General features: G+C 41.7%; 1 protein-coding gene across 2 annotated transcripts in view; it reads right to left on the bottom strand.

The window, feature by feature from the left end:
• The window catches only part of ALKAL1 (ALK and LTK ligand 1), a 35,247-nt gene extending 20,660 nt beyond the window's left edge, over window positions 1-14,587 (bottom strand). For both annotated transcript variants that reach the window (XM_061342802.1, XM_061342801.1), the window contains exons 1-2: window positions 14,420-14,587; window positions 13,800-14,143 (exon numbers count right to left, since the gene is read on the bottom strand). In XM_061342802.1, coding sequence (XP_061198786.1) covers window positions 13,800-14,143; window positions 14,420-14,583 — 508 coding nt within the window. In that variant the 5' untranslated portion in view covers window positions 14,584-14,587. The remainder of the gene's footprint in view (window positions 1-13,799; window positions 14,144-14,419) is intronic.
• Window positions 14,588-15,084: the final 497 nt, after the last annotated feature.

Below are 15,084 nucleotides of genomic sequence, written 5' to 3' on the forward strand. Positions count from 1 at the left end.
AGGTAACAAAATTCTCTTACATGTTCATTAAGGAAAAAAATCACTATAAATTTATAAGGCTTTCAAAACTAGTTTTTCAAGGGGATATTTATAAGCTAATGTCTTTGTGTTGGGGCATAGGTTTAATTCTGAGACTGTCAGAGCTGTAATCTGAGACCACATTAAAAGGAGGAAAATACATGTATATCTCGACATATCTCTTTAAAATTGGCTACTGTCAGAAACCAATGTCTGAACCTGCAGTTCCATTTCCACGGTTAGAGTTACAGAAGCCAATCTCTGAACACCAAACTTTGAAATAAAAACCAACAGCCACTAAGGAAATGCATTCTCGTTAGAGTTTTAGCTTATGCCTACAGTAATAAAACACAAAGAAGTCCTATATTAGCAGCTCTCTGGATTCAAGGCTGGTACAGAAATGATTCTAGGCAATGGTGTACTCTCAAATAACAGTTTTGAGGGCTGAAAGCCATTGAAAGGAGAGTATGCCCTGGTTCTGTTCTCCTTGATTTCAATAGAAGCAAAAACAGGTCCTCAATCTGTGTGTAATTCACATGATCTACTTAGCTAAACAATTAAGTCACAGCTCTGACATCTGATATTTATTTTAAGTTCTTTGAGCCAGATTCTTTTCTCTGAGCCAACTCCTTTTTTCTATACTGGTGGCACAAAGGCTATAACAACCATGGACTTTCCCAGCTGGAGATTCTGCTAGCATTAGTAAGTCTTCACCTGTCCGGCAAAACCAGCTTTCATGTTACTTCCTCTTCCTTTGCACCCCCTGAACCTTCACTATCTTCTTATGTGAAAGAGGCATGGCTATAACCCTCATTACTATTCGTCAAATATTCTTAGCCTGCATACTTGCCTCTTCAAATTAGAGTTAGCTGGTTAATTTTCAATAATCCAGAGGCTATTATAACTAATGTGAAAACAGACTCTGCTCTGATTCTCCTTCTGTGGCATTTCATGCTGCATTAAGAGGCACTTCGAAGACAGGTTTACCTGAAAAAAAACCACAGTTTGATTATATTTGTTGACTGTTGCCTGAGTAGGGAACTTTGTGGTTAATGGCTTCTTCTTTTACATCATTTTAGGTGATGTACGTAGTGAAATGATACTTAAATAAGACTAGTTTAATGGTGATTAAAAATGATCATGATGTAGTTTATTGGTGCTCTTATTTGAGTTTACTTTAGGCAATGAACCAGTGTTGAACTGATCTGTTGGGAAATGAGAATCCTCATTGAGGGAATGCCCCGTTATGTATGCCGTGGGAAGCCATGAAAAAATGCTAAGCCACTGCAAAGACAAGATCAATTACTCAAACTTCATCCACCTCTTTGAGTATCTTTACATTATCAAGGAATCAGCCAAGGATCTGACTCCAGTCTCAAGATAAGATGCATTCATATTCTAATCCCTTATGCCTGTGACCCTGTATCATTACCTAAAATCTGTAGCTCTTCGGAAGACAAAGCCCAAGTATATGCTGATACATAGCAAAGGCCTCAGCTCTTACCCAGCAGCGTGAAGTAGCCTGAGTATCACAAACGTATTTTCACATTACAGTGTAGACCCCGCCTTGAACAGCTGAAGAGGCATTCAGTTCAGAAACAACTGGAAGCAGGAAGCAAACAGATCCACCAAATAGAGAAAAGTATGGGAGTTAAGTATGGAAAGTGTGTTTAGTCTCAGGAGAAACTAAACTTATGCTTGGCCATCCCACTTATTTTGTTGCATCCCCTTTAGCTACTCTAAAGTTGTGCTCCACTGCTGGTCAGAATCCTATTCTAAGGTGTGAGCTTCCATGAACACTTCCTACCTACCATATTTGACTTTCAGACATACTCTGGGATATAACGGACCAGCAAAATGGGCTCACAGCTTCATATACTAAGATTTTTGGCCAAGTCAACTTGGGAGGTAAACAACATCAAAGAGAGTAACACTCAGAATGAAGCGGCCCCTGTGATTCAATGCTTTCTAATCGGCCATTTTCCAGTAATTCATTAAGACTTGAACAAAGAGGTTGAAACACTGGCTTCAGCCAACACTAATGAAATTATAAGAAGGATATATTTACAAGATTGAATAGCCTGAACTCAGCTATAATGATGTTTATTAGTAATTCGTCAATAGCTGCTAAGAAAGCATATTTGTATTTGTTAATCCTTGCCTGTGGAGACCTTTATATTTTTTGGCAAAAGTACATTAAGAAGAATGGATTTCCTTTTTTTTTTTTCTCTGTAAATCCCTGTTTCCATCAGAAAATGCTGTGGGATCAAGAAATAAGCCAAATGTAGTGTATATAATTACTTTTCTGCTATTACTATTACTGATCGCTCTAGAAAACAGAACTGGGACAGTTGTAGGTCTAGATTTAACAGATTTGGACAAGCTTTACATTTGAAAAAGAAAGAAACTTAAAAAGGAATTTAGCAACTATACTTTGCATTGTGAGCCGCCTGAACAGCACCACACATACAGACAAGCACTATGTGCCTAATTCAACAGCACCCTTATTCTTCTTTTCTCCTGTGAGAGAGGTGAATATGTGCCACACTGAAATATGTGTATATTTTGAAAAGTAAAAGAAAAAAATCTGAAAACAATTACAGACCTGATGTATAATTTCAGGCAAAAAAGCACTCTTTTTTTTTCCTAAGAGACTCTAATGAACAAGTTAAACTATCCCTAGAGCAACTGAAATGAGAAAATGTATGGCATTATGAAACCCTTGGTATTTTGAATACTAAGCTGTGAATATGTACTTCACTCTTTCCAGAAGGAAAGAGGTATTACAATACTAATTGTTCATTAAACTATAAAACAATAATTCACTGAAAATAATGAGACATATAGGTAAGACTGGTCAAATTATTCAATACATTAATATACTGAAGCTATTTTTTCCTATTTCTTTTTCTGTAACATAACAATTTTCACTCATTCATTCATTCATCTACCAGCTATTTGAAATCACTGAAGGCAGATATTTCATCTGAACCCAGAGACTCCAAATTAATGTCTGAAAAGTTATTGGAGAGCTCTTGACTGAAGGCAAAACCATTCTTCAAATGAGACAGAGAGACTCCACATTGATAAATATTAAGAGGAAATTCACTTCTTTCAGTTCTGTAGCACTCTATGCAAGTATTCTGTTTTAGCTATCATGGCTGCTAATAAATGTAGATTCTAGAATATTTGCATAAATTAAACACAAGAACAGCTGCAATACATCAAAAGCATGAACTACTTGAGTCATCTGAATGAAAGCTGATGACACGTGCTTAACTGCATACAAACCAAACTCAGTACTGACAAACACAGGCAAACTTTATCAGAGTGAAAGGAAATAGAACTGAGTTAGCCAGAGCTTAATTAGACCCTGCTCTTTTTTAAATATGAATAGGCTTCAGGTTGACTGCTGCACAAATGGTAATGGCTAACTGTATATCACATTTCCTGTGCTTATTTTAGAAATGTTTCTTTTTCCTTCCAAATTAGAACAGATTCAGAACTATCATAATAGATTAATAATCCACGGTTTCTTCCTTATAAGCACTTTTTTCTAAACTGCTGTCTTAAAGGTGCTCCTATTGAACATAGAATCATAGAATAGTTAGGGTTGGAAAGGACCTTAAGATCATCAAGTTCCAAACCCCCTGCCATGGGCAGAGACACCTCACTCTAAACCATATTACCCAAGGCCTCGTCCAGCCTGGCCTTGAACACTGCCAGAGACGGAGCATTCACAACCTCCTTGGGCAACCTATTCCAGTGCCTCACCACCCTAACAGGAAAGAATTTCCTCCTTATACCCAATCTAAACTTCCCCTGTTTAAGTTTTAACCCATTACCCCTTGTCCTGCCACTAGAGTCCCTAATGAAGAGTCCATCCCCAGCATCCCTATAGGCCCCCTTCGGATACTGGAAGGCTGCTATGAGGTCTCCACACAGCCTTCTCTTCTCCAGGCTGAACAGTCCCAACTTTCCCAGCCTGTCTTCATACGGGAGGTGCTCCAGTTCCCTGATCATTCTCGTGACCCTCCTCTGGACTTGTTCCAACAGATCCATGTCCTTTTTATGTTGAGGACACCAGAACTGCACACAATACTCCAGGTGAGGTCTCATGAAAGCGGAATAAAGGGGCAGGATCACCTTCTTCGACCTGCTGGTCACACTCCTTTTGATGCAGCCCAGGACACGGTTGGCTTTCTGGGCTGCAAGCGCACACTGGGGCTCATGTTCATTTTCTCATCGACCATCACCCCCAAGTCCTTCTCTGCAGGGCTGCTCTGAATCTCTTCTCTGCCCAACCTGTAGCTGTTTCAGGGATTGCTCTGACCCAGGTGTAGGACCTTGCACTTGTGATGGTTAAACTTCATGAGCCATGTTCATACTCAGGCTAAGGTCATTTTACCCTATCACATAATGAGATATCTTATAAATGATAACTGGGATCAAACTATTTTATTTGAGTGTTACATATAAATGCCTCAAACCTAAAGAGGTATTTAGATGTTCTAATACTGCAGGTCTTGAAGTTTAAAATACATGCAAACCATATATTTCAGTAGGCTAGAATGTGCTGAGCAGAAAATGCTAGCCTTGAACAAAAAACAGAGAACACTTTAAATATCCCGGGACTGAGCAAGTTTGATGTTTCTCTTGTTTTTTAGTAGTGCTCTCACTGTTACTATATTTTGGTAGTCTGAGATGGAAAGTGTAACTGCAAAGAAAAGGAATTGTTTGTTACCCTTAATATTCAAGAGGTTTTCTATCTATTCTAAAACAAGGGTTATCATGTTAGTATTATTTAATCTCCAGACTTAAAACCCTTGTTTCACCCCTTCTTCTGACAGGAAAGGAACAGCTATTCCAGACAAAAGTAAGGGAGGAGAAGAAAGGCTTTTCTGGAGGTGCTGCTCAGTTCTGGGTCAGTATAAACATGCAGTCTGAATCTGATTGAACAGGTTTTGAAAGCCCTGACTGCAGCTTAGGTAAGAGATCTTCTCTAGTCTTGTGCAGCTGAATCACATTTGTACACATGGAGTAATTCCACCATGCAGATGAGGTACAATTACCCTACTCATGAGCAATACATCTGGGTGTTAAATTTGCTGTACCCATGCAGGTCTTATCCACACAAACTGTTTTGAAGTAATCCCTTTTCTGAAAGTTTTAAAATTGTATGACAATTTTCTGTAAAATTGTTGTCTGGCAATCTGTAAAAACATCTTGGCACTGAATAAAGGGGGGAAATATGTATGCATTACATGCACACTTGGGGTTTCATCATATAACAATGGGAAACACAGATTTTATGGAGTATCTTGCTAAATTGGTACTGAACAACAGGCCAATTCAAACTTTAGGCCTACAGCATAAAATTAAAGTGATTAGCCTGCTCTACACTGTCTTCTGGCCCAGAGGGTTTCTCTGGAGACCATAAGAAATCCTCATACTGGTATGTTTTGGTTGTAATTCTTTGCCCCACATGTAGAAGATGGGTTCTGAAAATATTTTTCCTGACCTTCCTAAATTAAAATTTCAGTGACACAACAGACATCTCCCATGTGTTATGCATGCTATTCCATTAACAGACGGGGAAGAAGTAATTACTCTGTCATGATTATAGTAATAACATCACAGCTATCTCTTCAGTTATTTTAATCCAATGGGATTTAAGGGTTTTACTAATCTAGTACATATAGCCACAATTGCCACATATACTGATAAAGATGCATTTCCTAACACTTCATTTCAAAAGTTCCTTCTACTGAAACACATCACATGCAGTTTGAGATCATCAGTGGTAAAGGTTAAGAAGAAAAGGTCCCTTACTGTTTTCCAGTAGGGTTTTATTTTGCTTATCACCTTTATTTTACAGTCTCAAGTAAAAAGGAGAACATAATTTAAGTAGCAAAGCCTTAATTAGATTTGTGCCATATCACTCCTGAAGCTGTCCAAAATCTGCAAGGAAAAATACAATAGTGGCTTTACTGATGAAACTTTCAATGTTTTTCTTCAAGCTAAAGACACAGATTTAAAATCATGTAGTAAAAAAACATGTCTGAAAATGCAATCTAACCAATTTATTTGAATTGACAGAGAGACCTAATAGACTTTAGAAAGACTTACCAAAAAAATTGAAATGTTCTTTCTATGCAAAGTTATGTCTTTACCATGAGGAGATTTTGATTACATGATCATTTTAATTGTATGTTTAATAACAAAATATTAGGGTTAAAAAGTAGCCACAAGTAAGCCACAAGCCAAACAGTGTTTTGCGTTGGTGTTAAAGCCTGTTACAAACAAACATATTTTTATGTGCTGTTTTAGTAAAATCAGTGGAGCATTGCACATCAATAACTCTTTGCCCAACAGACGTAATAAGACAAAAAATAGCGACTAACCTATCAAATTCTTGGATCCCCCATGTGTTAAATATTGTTTATACCCTAGAGATAAACAATTGGACCCTCAGTACGTAATCAATAGTCAATCAATTCCCTCACTGGAGCAACTGTTTTCCAACTGACCGACATTAAAAATGCCAGAACTCAAATGAATAGCCTGTAGGACTTCCACTAAAGTAGTAACCTCTAATTCACAAATGATAAAATGAAGCAGTCATCCTTAAATTGAACAGAAAAGCCTAACCATCAACTGAAGCTAACACAGGAGATTAGCTGCCTTTTTTTTCAGCAAAATGCTTTCCATCATGTATGTTCTCCTGATTTCTAGTAATTTTTCAAGTTTCAATTTGATGTATTTTCTTCACCAGAGTTAATTTCTGGTTAAGGTCTCATGGGCAGGGAGTATATACAATTGCTTAAGTGTCAAAACAAGCAAACAAAAAAAGTACTAGAGCACATTTTTTTCCAACAAAAAAAATACCTCTCATCCAGTGTAACACTGCTCATGGGTGCATACATTCAGAAAACACTCTTTTCTAACAGTCTGCTTTAATGTTCTCTCTCATCATCAAGACCAAATGTGAGCAACAAATTATAGAAAAAAAAGCTGAATGCTTTCACTGGAAAAGACGACACTTACTATGGCTATTACAGTGCAGTTATTTGGTACGTTTTAAAACAGGCCTTACAAAATACTAATGTAAAATTTGCTCACATTTAGGTTGTTTTGTTGCTTTTTTTTTAACTTTAGTGACCAGTACTAGATAAACATCGCTGAAATTTTTAGTTCTCTAGAAAAGAGGTAAGTCTTAATAAACGGGGTATTTTCCCCCTCCTACAAACTGCTTTCAGGTCAGTTGCAGAGATCTCTAAGAACAAAGTGACTGTAATGTGGACAGTGGCACTACACATACTTTAGACGTGGAACCAATCTCCCCTTTCTCTCTGCACCTTTCTGGTGGTTATTTTCCCAGATGGTGCATCTTTCTTGTGTCTCTCATTGAGCATGAGGTTTTGCTTATAGCTTTGTGTAGTAGTCACTACATACTATATTACACTTACAGCTTTGTGTAATGACTACTACATGATTTTTATGATGTCCTAAGCACTTTGGAAAACAGTTTACATTTATAAGGCAACTTTGTAACTTTCAAATCAAGTGTCGGTCTGAAACACTGCATCATTCTCCTTCAAACTGTCCTCAAAACTCATTAATTAAAACATGTGTGTGCCTATATATATATATATATGTATGTACATATGTATGTGTGTACAGATACATGTCTCAACTTTAAATACTACTTCCTGTATACATACATGTTTAAAAATCAACATCATCTCCAGACATGAAGCAGTGTATTTTCAAGGCTAAAGCCTGTCTACCAAACAATAAATGTATCACAGTCTTACACCTGTGCACTACCGTTCTCCCACTTCTCAGAGGCTTTCCCTAGCAGATTAACACCTGAAATAACAAACCAATAAGACATAGATATCTACCATACTTCCTTGATTGAAAAATCAAATTGTGTCCACAGTAAATAAAAAAGAACCCAAAAAACCAAACTGCATCAACTCTTCACTTTGCTCACAGGCTCAGGGCCAAGCAAGACCTATTCAAAATGCATGCTATAATTCCCGAGTTATAGACAGGTATCCACTTGGCTCTATTTTGAATTGAAACTTCTGTTTTATTTGTTACTCACTTCCTTCTGCATTGGAGGAGTCCTGGTGTACTTCAGGCCCCAAAAGCAATAATATATAAACAAACGAATTCTTTCTCCTCACCCAAATGAAACACCAAGTAAGAAAAATCTATCCTGCTTACTTGTATTTTGGGGTCAGAATTAACACCCGATCCTGATATGAGCAGAGAAAATAGCTATATCCACTGAGTTCATTGGGACTGTTCATATATCTGCATCATGCTGTGGTGAGATCCTCACAGCCTCTCTGATCCTGCCTAAGTAATCATTGGCCTGGGCAGCACATTGTCCTGTGGCATCTTTGCTGCTTCCAGTGCCCAGATCAGTTGCACTCTCCCATAGAGACTACCATATAGATGTTCTCTCCCACTGAGAGTACCACATAGATGTTCTCCTGAGAAGTATAATACCTAATAATTCATTCAGCTTTTTAATTGATGAGGAGATATTTTCTTCTAACTGCTAGATCTTGGATATGCAGTTATAATTCATTTGCCTATCATGTCCATCTCAATGAAGAAAAATACATCCCTTAATCATTTGGAATCTGGAGTACGTTAAGCCTCTGAAAGCAGAGTATATTTGCCTAGTTCTATTCTAGAAAGTCCTACCCACCAGCTTCACTGTGAAAATAATTAATTCAAAATCTTCAGATGTGGAATCAGGAATAAGCCAATAACATTTAATTTTATTTTTAATGCAGCAGTTATACTTCTTTTAAATCAATGTCATACACTGTTTTGTCAATTTCCGAGGCAATTTCTGGTTTGATAAACACATGATTTTGAAGAACAACATTTTTATTAACTCTTATCTTCATTTAAGTCTCCTGAATCACCAGCAATTCCTATTAAAAAAATATATGAAAGAGAAAAAAAAAAGCCACAAAAAGAACAACAAAACAAAATAAAACAACTCGCCCCCACACACATAAAACAAACAAACAAACAACTCCAAAAGCTATTTTATTAATAGGGATAACAATGGGAAATTGGACAAGGCATAAAAGACGTAAGTATTACTAAAAACTATGTTTTATGCCTTGCCATACATTTTAATTTCCTCGAGACAAGGTTTACACTCCTCAAGAGTCTCCTTTTTTTTATTCCAGATCTATAATTACATTCACTGAAGTAGTTTAGCATTAGGTACAGCGGGTCTTAGAGAATTAGGGACTTCCAGCTGTAACTAACAATATACTTACAGATTTTTTTGAGTGAAAAGAATAAAACTTTTCTTATGCCTTTCGTAAGGTTACATGGTTTTGATTCAACCAGAAAGTAAAATAAACCACAAACCTATCTATCTTTCAAAGCCAGCTTATTATGAATAATGGTTAAATTAGCACCATGTCATGGGACAACTTCCAGTTTTCTTCTGTTGATGTGTGAGACATTTTGGCATAAAATTGCACTCTTAAGCTTAACCTCGAAGTTTAAATAGTTTGAGGGCCAAATTCTCTTCTCTGACATGTTATCTTAAATCTGCAGTAGATAAGCTCAGGAGGCCAATTTGAACATAGTGGTAAATTGAGAGGAATATTTATCTTCATTCCTTCATGCTTGAAAAATAACTAATCAAAATGTTTTAAAATGTCTTGCTGGTCTCCCAGCACAAGGACAAATTTCAGGCCCCTACCCCTTGCAAGTTTAGATAGCTCATTTCTCCAGTGTTGTGAGGAATATATAAGGAAAGAACAGTTAATGCAGACTTTTTTATTTCCCAAGACTTCTTTAAATCTAATTATATGGAAGCTATTTCAGTTCCGTGGTTTGGATAAATGTAACAAAGAAAATCTGAGAAGAATGACAAACTATTCTAGTTCCCCCTATGTGACGTTCAAAAATAACCTGATGCTGAATCCTCTCTTGGTGAAAACACATATTTGGGTTCTTCATAAAAAAAACCTGACCACAGTTAACACATCAGAAGCGGGGTATAATTATGAAAAAGATTGCCCATTGAGGAGCTTTCATCACTAAGCTTAAAATGAGACACTTCTTAGTGCAAAAAACCCCACACTCAAGCATAGAAACTTCATGGAAATCAGGCAAGTAAAGGATGTTGTGACAGAAAATTTAATCCCACTGGATATAATAATTCAAAGGAACAACTTTTATTTTTAGTGACATCCTAACAGAAATTGTAGCAAAAGATGAAGATTGCTCTTTGGTTAGTTGGAATACATTATTTCTTCTGAATATACTCTTAGTGTAAGTGCTCAGTCTCATTAATCAGGTCACCAGGAAAAACAGGGACAGATCTGTGTGAGATAAGACTTTTGAACATGTAGGGATAAAAGGGATAAGACGTTAAGACAGGTAGTGATGGTGAAACTAACGCCTTTAGTGCATATGTGTGTGCTCTCATGGGTCCTACAAGATATACAATGCAATTTTCATGTGACCAAGAAGGACACAACATGGAATACATTCCTGATTATTAAGGGAGAAAAAAAAAACACCTAAAGAGTCATTTCCAAGCAGGACACAGCAGCTCACTGCCCCTCCATGGCAGGGCTGTCATGCCCCTTTGCTCCACAATGAACCCAGGTAAAACAGAGAACAGCTGTTATTCCCTCAACATAGCTCTAGCCCAGTGCCTGCCCTCAAATCACCTGCAAGACACATCTAGATTGGGCATCACAGAGCAACCACTCTTGCTTTTACATCTTATTTATGTATCTGTAAATGAGTGGTACATGTAGGATGGCTGACAGTTACTGTCTCACCCTTCTTTTTCTAGCCTCACTGAAGACACCCTGTGATGCTGTACTCTGCTGTTATGGCCTCAGCTAAATGAGCAGGACCCTACTGCAATAAAGGAGAAGGACCCATCCACTCTCAAACCTTGTGCTCCAGACACTTGCCTTGTGCTGCTCCTAAGGTTCAGTCAGTGGCACTCCAGGCCAGCTCTTCTCACTATGCAAATAGCTAACCAAGGCCCCAGAAGAAAGAAAATAAAAGAAAGGGGTGTGAGGAGGTACAGTTCAGTGAGTCTGATAAATTCATCATATGGTTAGAGTAAAGTGGGAACCAGCCCTGAGAGTGAGGGAAACAGAGAAGAAAAGGAGGGGGAAGCACATTTCAGCCCTCCTGCCATTCGGCTCATTGATAACATGAAGTAGCACCTTCAGAAAAGTAAAAAGAGAAAACACACAGAAATTATTCCATATCTAGCACTGTTCTGCATGCTTTTTGTTTCAAACAAACAAAAAAACATATTAAAGTTGCTCAATTTTCTTTTAAATCAGGCACTTGGATTTGATTCTTAGCAATAACAGATAATCCAAATATATAATTCTGGTTTAAAATGCTTGGCTGAGTACTTAGCTGAATGTAATACCTTTTCTGACTGAGGGGAAGATGATCCATTCTCTTCAACTGAGAGTCAGGTACTGCCAGCTGCAGTAAAAAGCTGCTGTTAATGTGTTGGTGACAGGAGTTACAAGGGTTGAGGACTTGTAAGAAAAGCCTCATCAAAGTTCTCTACCCAAAAAGCAAACATACACCATCACAACAAGTACTGTTTGTTACAAAAGTTGAATGAATACTAAAACATGACTGCTATTTAAGCTCTAGATCTGCCCTTTCTAGGCTGGAGAGAGAGCTATCTTTGTGACTGTCCATAGGAACTGCACTCGCTCCAGGGACAACTGGATAACTTCTCTAAGGATGCTCAGCAGTCCCACTCCTTTTGTATACAATATAGTTACAAAAATTAACACAACACAAAGCAAAGCCTTATTATGTCTAATATTAATGAATTTTTAAAAATCCCACTTAAAGTTATATAGATATTATGAAATAATATTCCACCTGGTCTAGTGGGAGGCATCCCTGCCCATGGCAGGGGGGCTGGAACTGGATGATCTTTAAGGTCCCTTCCAACCCAAACCATGCTATGATTCTATGTTACTATACATATTTACACTTTCTATTTTATAGCTCCATATAATTATTTAGTTAGGGATAAACATCCCAAATGTTGTTCATAATAGGCTTTTCCCTCAAAACAACTGACACTAGTAACCGTTGCTCTCAGGCTTACACCGTTTCATACTCTTGAAGACACATGTAAGGCTTCATATATTCTGCCTTGAAAATAACTTTTTATATTTTTTTCCTGGAGAAAGGTACACTAAAGGTATGTTCACAGAACATAAAGAATTTGAGCTACAGTAAGCAATCACTCAGGACCGGTCATGTCGATGACCAGCAGCATCTTTTCCAGGCAGTAAAAAACCTGTGGCAATCCAGTTTTTCATTAACCAGCTGAGTCTTCATGCTCTGTACAAGTGAGAATATCTGGAAGTTCACTGGGACACTACAACCCCTTACTGATGGACTGCTCAGTACCAGGGGCAGATCGTACTCAGCAGAAGCTTCCAAGGCCAGAACATTAATTACTTTTTACAGTATTTGTCTTTTTTTAGTCCAGTTCCCCTAAACCATGCAGTGATCTCACTGCCAAGTGCCTGCCTTTCCAGTTACTCACCTACTAATTTCTGAACTTATCACCCAACTTTTAGTTCTTTCCAAAATGGGGTTTAATTTCCTTTGAAATAGACCACTGGACAGACAATAGCAAGTCTATCAGTGTCACCTGGGGGGGGGGGTGTGGGGTGTGTTTGTGACTCGACTTCACCTATTACCAGCCATCAAGCCATCAGCCACAAGGGCATTCTCCAGGGATACAAATCCCTAAGGAGCCAAACTTCCCTAGTTCCCCTCATCTTGGTTTCTCTCCAATAGTCTCTAGCAGGCAACCGGAGAAAAATGTTAGTGGTCTACAGCCAAAAGACAGTCACTATAATTTCCTTCTTCCTGAACTGCACCATCCTAACCCACACAAACTGCTCAGGCAGCTCCATTCCAGTAGGAAACGTTTTGTCTGGCTCTGCACCAAACCTAGCTGTGGCAAAGGTGACCCACTGCCCGGTCTCCTGGAGAAGCACAGTCTCTGAGTATCACCAGCCAGCTGTGCTTGGCCCTGAATTGCCCCTGCTTGTCACGGGCAGGCCTGGTCTTTGCCAGACCTGAAGATTGCTCCCTGCACCAGCCTGAGCATCCTCTGGAAGGTGAAACAAGTCCCCGTGCCCCAGCACAGCCCAGATCTCCCACACCTGCCCCAGCAAAACTAGAAAAATGCATCACATGGGAACCAGTCAAGTTGAAGAGGAAGTTTAAAGGAGTAAGTCCAGACATCAGTCTCTCAGATTAGTCATTTTTCCTCTGTGCAAATCAGAGGAGCAGTCCCGAGAACTGGGCTTCCTCAGGACTGGCTGTGTCAGAACCTCGGGAAGTTGGGAGGCTTGCTCAGAGCATAGACCTACTGTGGCTGCAACTGACCTCCCAGCAGAAGCCCGAGTGACCCTTTCCTCCCTCATGCTTCGGGTACCCCCACAGCTGAACTCCTGCCGGGGAGTGGGTCTGAGTTGCTCTGCCCTCAGCGGGACTCAACATCGGCACAGGCCAAACCTCCCCGGGAGGCTGCCGCCTCAGGGTCAGGGAGCGTACTCCTAGTCCCGCTTTCCGCTCGCTCGCTCCCGCCTGCAGCGAGCTGCCCCGGCGGAGGAGCCATCGGGCTTAGCCGCTGGAGGAGGCAGCAGGGACGGGACGCGGTGGAGGGGGCTGCAGTCCCAGCAGGGCAGCGCGGTGGCTCTTACCTCCGTGTCGGGCGGTGGCGAAGAGCCGTGGAGGCGGAGGGGCGACGGCCGGCGGCGGCCGGGGGGCGGCGGCGGCGACGGCAACAGAGCGGGGTTCCGGCGACGGGGCGCCGCCGATGTACCGCCGGGAGATCACCCGGTCCCGCCGCGGCGGGCGGGGCGGCAGCGGGCGTTCGCCGTCGCCCAGGGCTTGGAGAAGGAAATCGAGCAGCGCCCCCCGCTCGGCTTCGGCGGACGGCACGTCCCTGCCCTCGGCGCCGGGTGGCGGCGGGGCCGAGGCCAGCAGCAGGAGCAGGATGGCGGGCAGCGCCTGGCGCTTCTTCGCCCCTCGCATCTCTGCGGCGCTGGGAGGAGGCAGAGAGCGAAGGCGGTCAGCGCCGGGCCCGGCCCGCAGCGCGCCCGCCCGCCCCCCATGCCGCGCCCCAGGGCACCCCTACGGAGGCGGTGCGCACCCGCACGCCCGGCCCGGGGGCAGCCCAGTGGAGACCCGACGGGCCGCCACCGACCGGCCCCGCCGCGCCTCCCCGCCAGCCCCAGAGCAGCCCCGCCGCGCTCGCCCGGCTCCCCGGAGGGTGCATGTATAGACACGGATTAGGGGAAGGGTATTAAACCCGCCACACATATTTGCGGTCCCGGGCTTTGCGGGGGATTTGCTCGGCTCCCTTTGCCCCTGGCGTTCCCGCGCCTCCCGTTGCCTCCTTCCTCCGCCGGCGGACCCCCGCGGGCCGTCCCGCCATCCGCCCGCCCCGCAGCGGCTCTCGGGCGAGAGCGTAGGGAAGGGCATCCGGACAGAGTTCAGCCAGGGGCGAGTTCCATCGGGAACTGCTGCAAATCAGGATGTAAAGGGCAAAAACAACTACAACAAGCTGAGGCTTCGAGAGCGGTGCTTAATGCCCCTAAGTAAGCTATTCTAATTATAGCAAACGGTTGGGATTAAGAGGGAGGGAGGAAAATATGTTATTTACAAACTGTTTTATACTTGGCCTCCCTTGCAAATCCTCTTGGGCGAAAGAGTTAATCGGAGCCGCGAGGGAGCCGGCTCTCCCCGACGGCTCAACGTTCTCCATCCCTCCCTCCTACCGGCACTGCGTTGCGGCGCACGGCAAACCCGGGCACTAGCCGGGGAACGACCTGGGATATGCTGCATGCTGAAGGCCCCTGTAAGAGCCGGCTGTTTACCTTCAAGCGGAGACAAGCCTCGTTGAGGAGATGTCCTCCAGGAAAGAGATGTCCTTTGCCGCCTCCGGAGAGCCCGTGTCCCCGCGGAGGCTCCGCCGGGCGCGAA

This window comes from Neopsephotus bourkii, unplaced genomic scaffold, assembly GCF_033783945.1.
Source record: "Neopsephotus bourkii isolate Nb327-2 ecotype Australia unplaced genomic scaffold, CSIRO-AGI_Nbou_v1 NB_1820, whole genome shotgun sequence".
Classification (NCBI taxonomy): Eukaryota; Metazoa; Chordata; class Aves; order Psittaciformes; family Psittacidae; genus Neopsephotus; species Neopsephotus bourkii.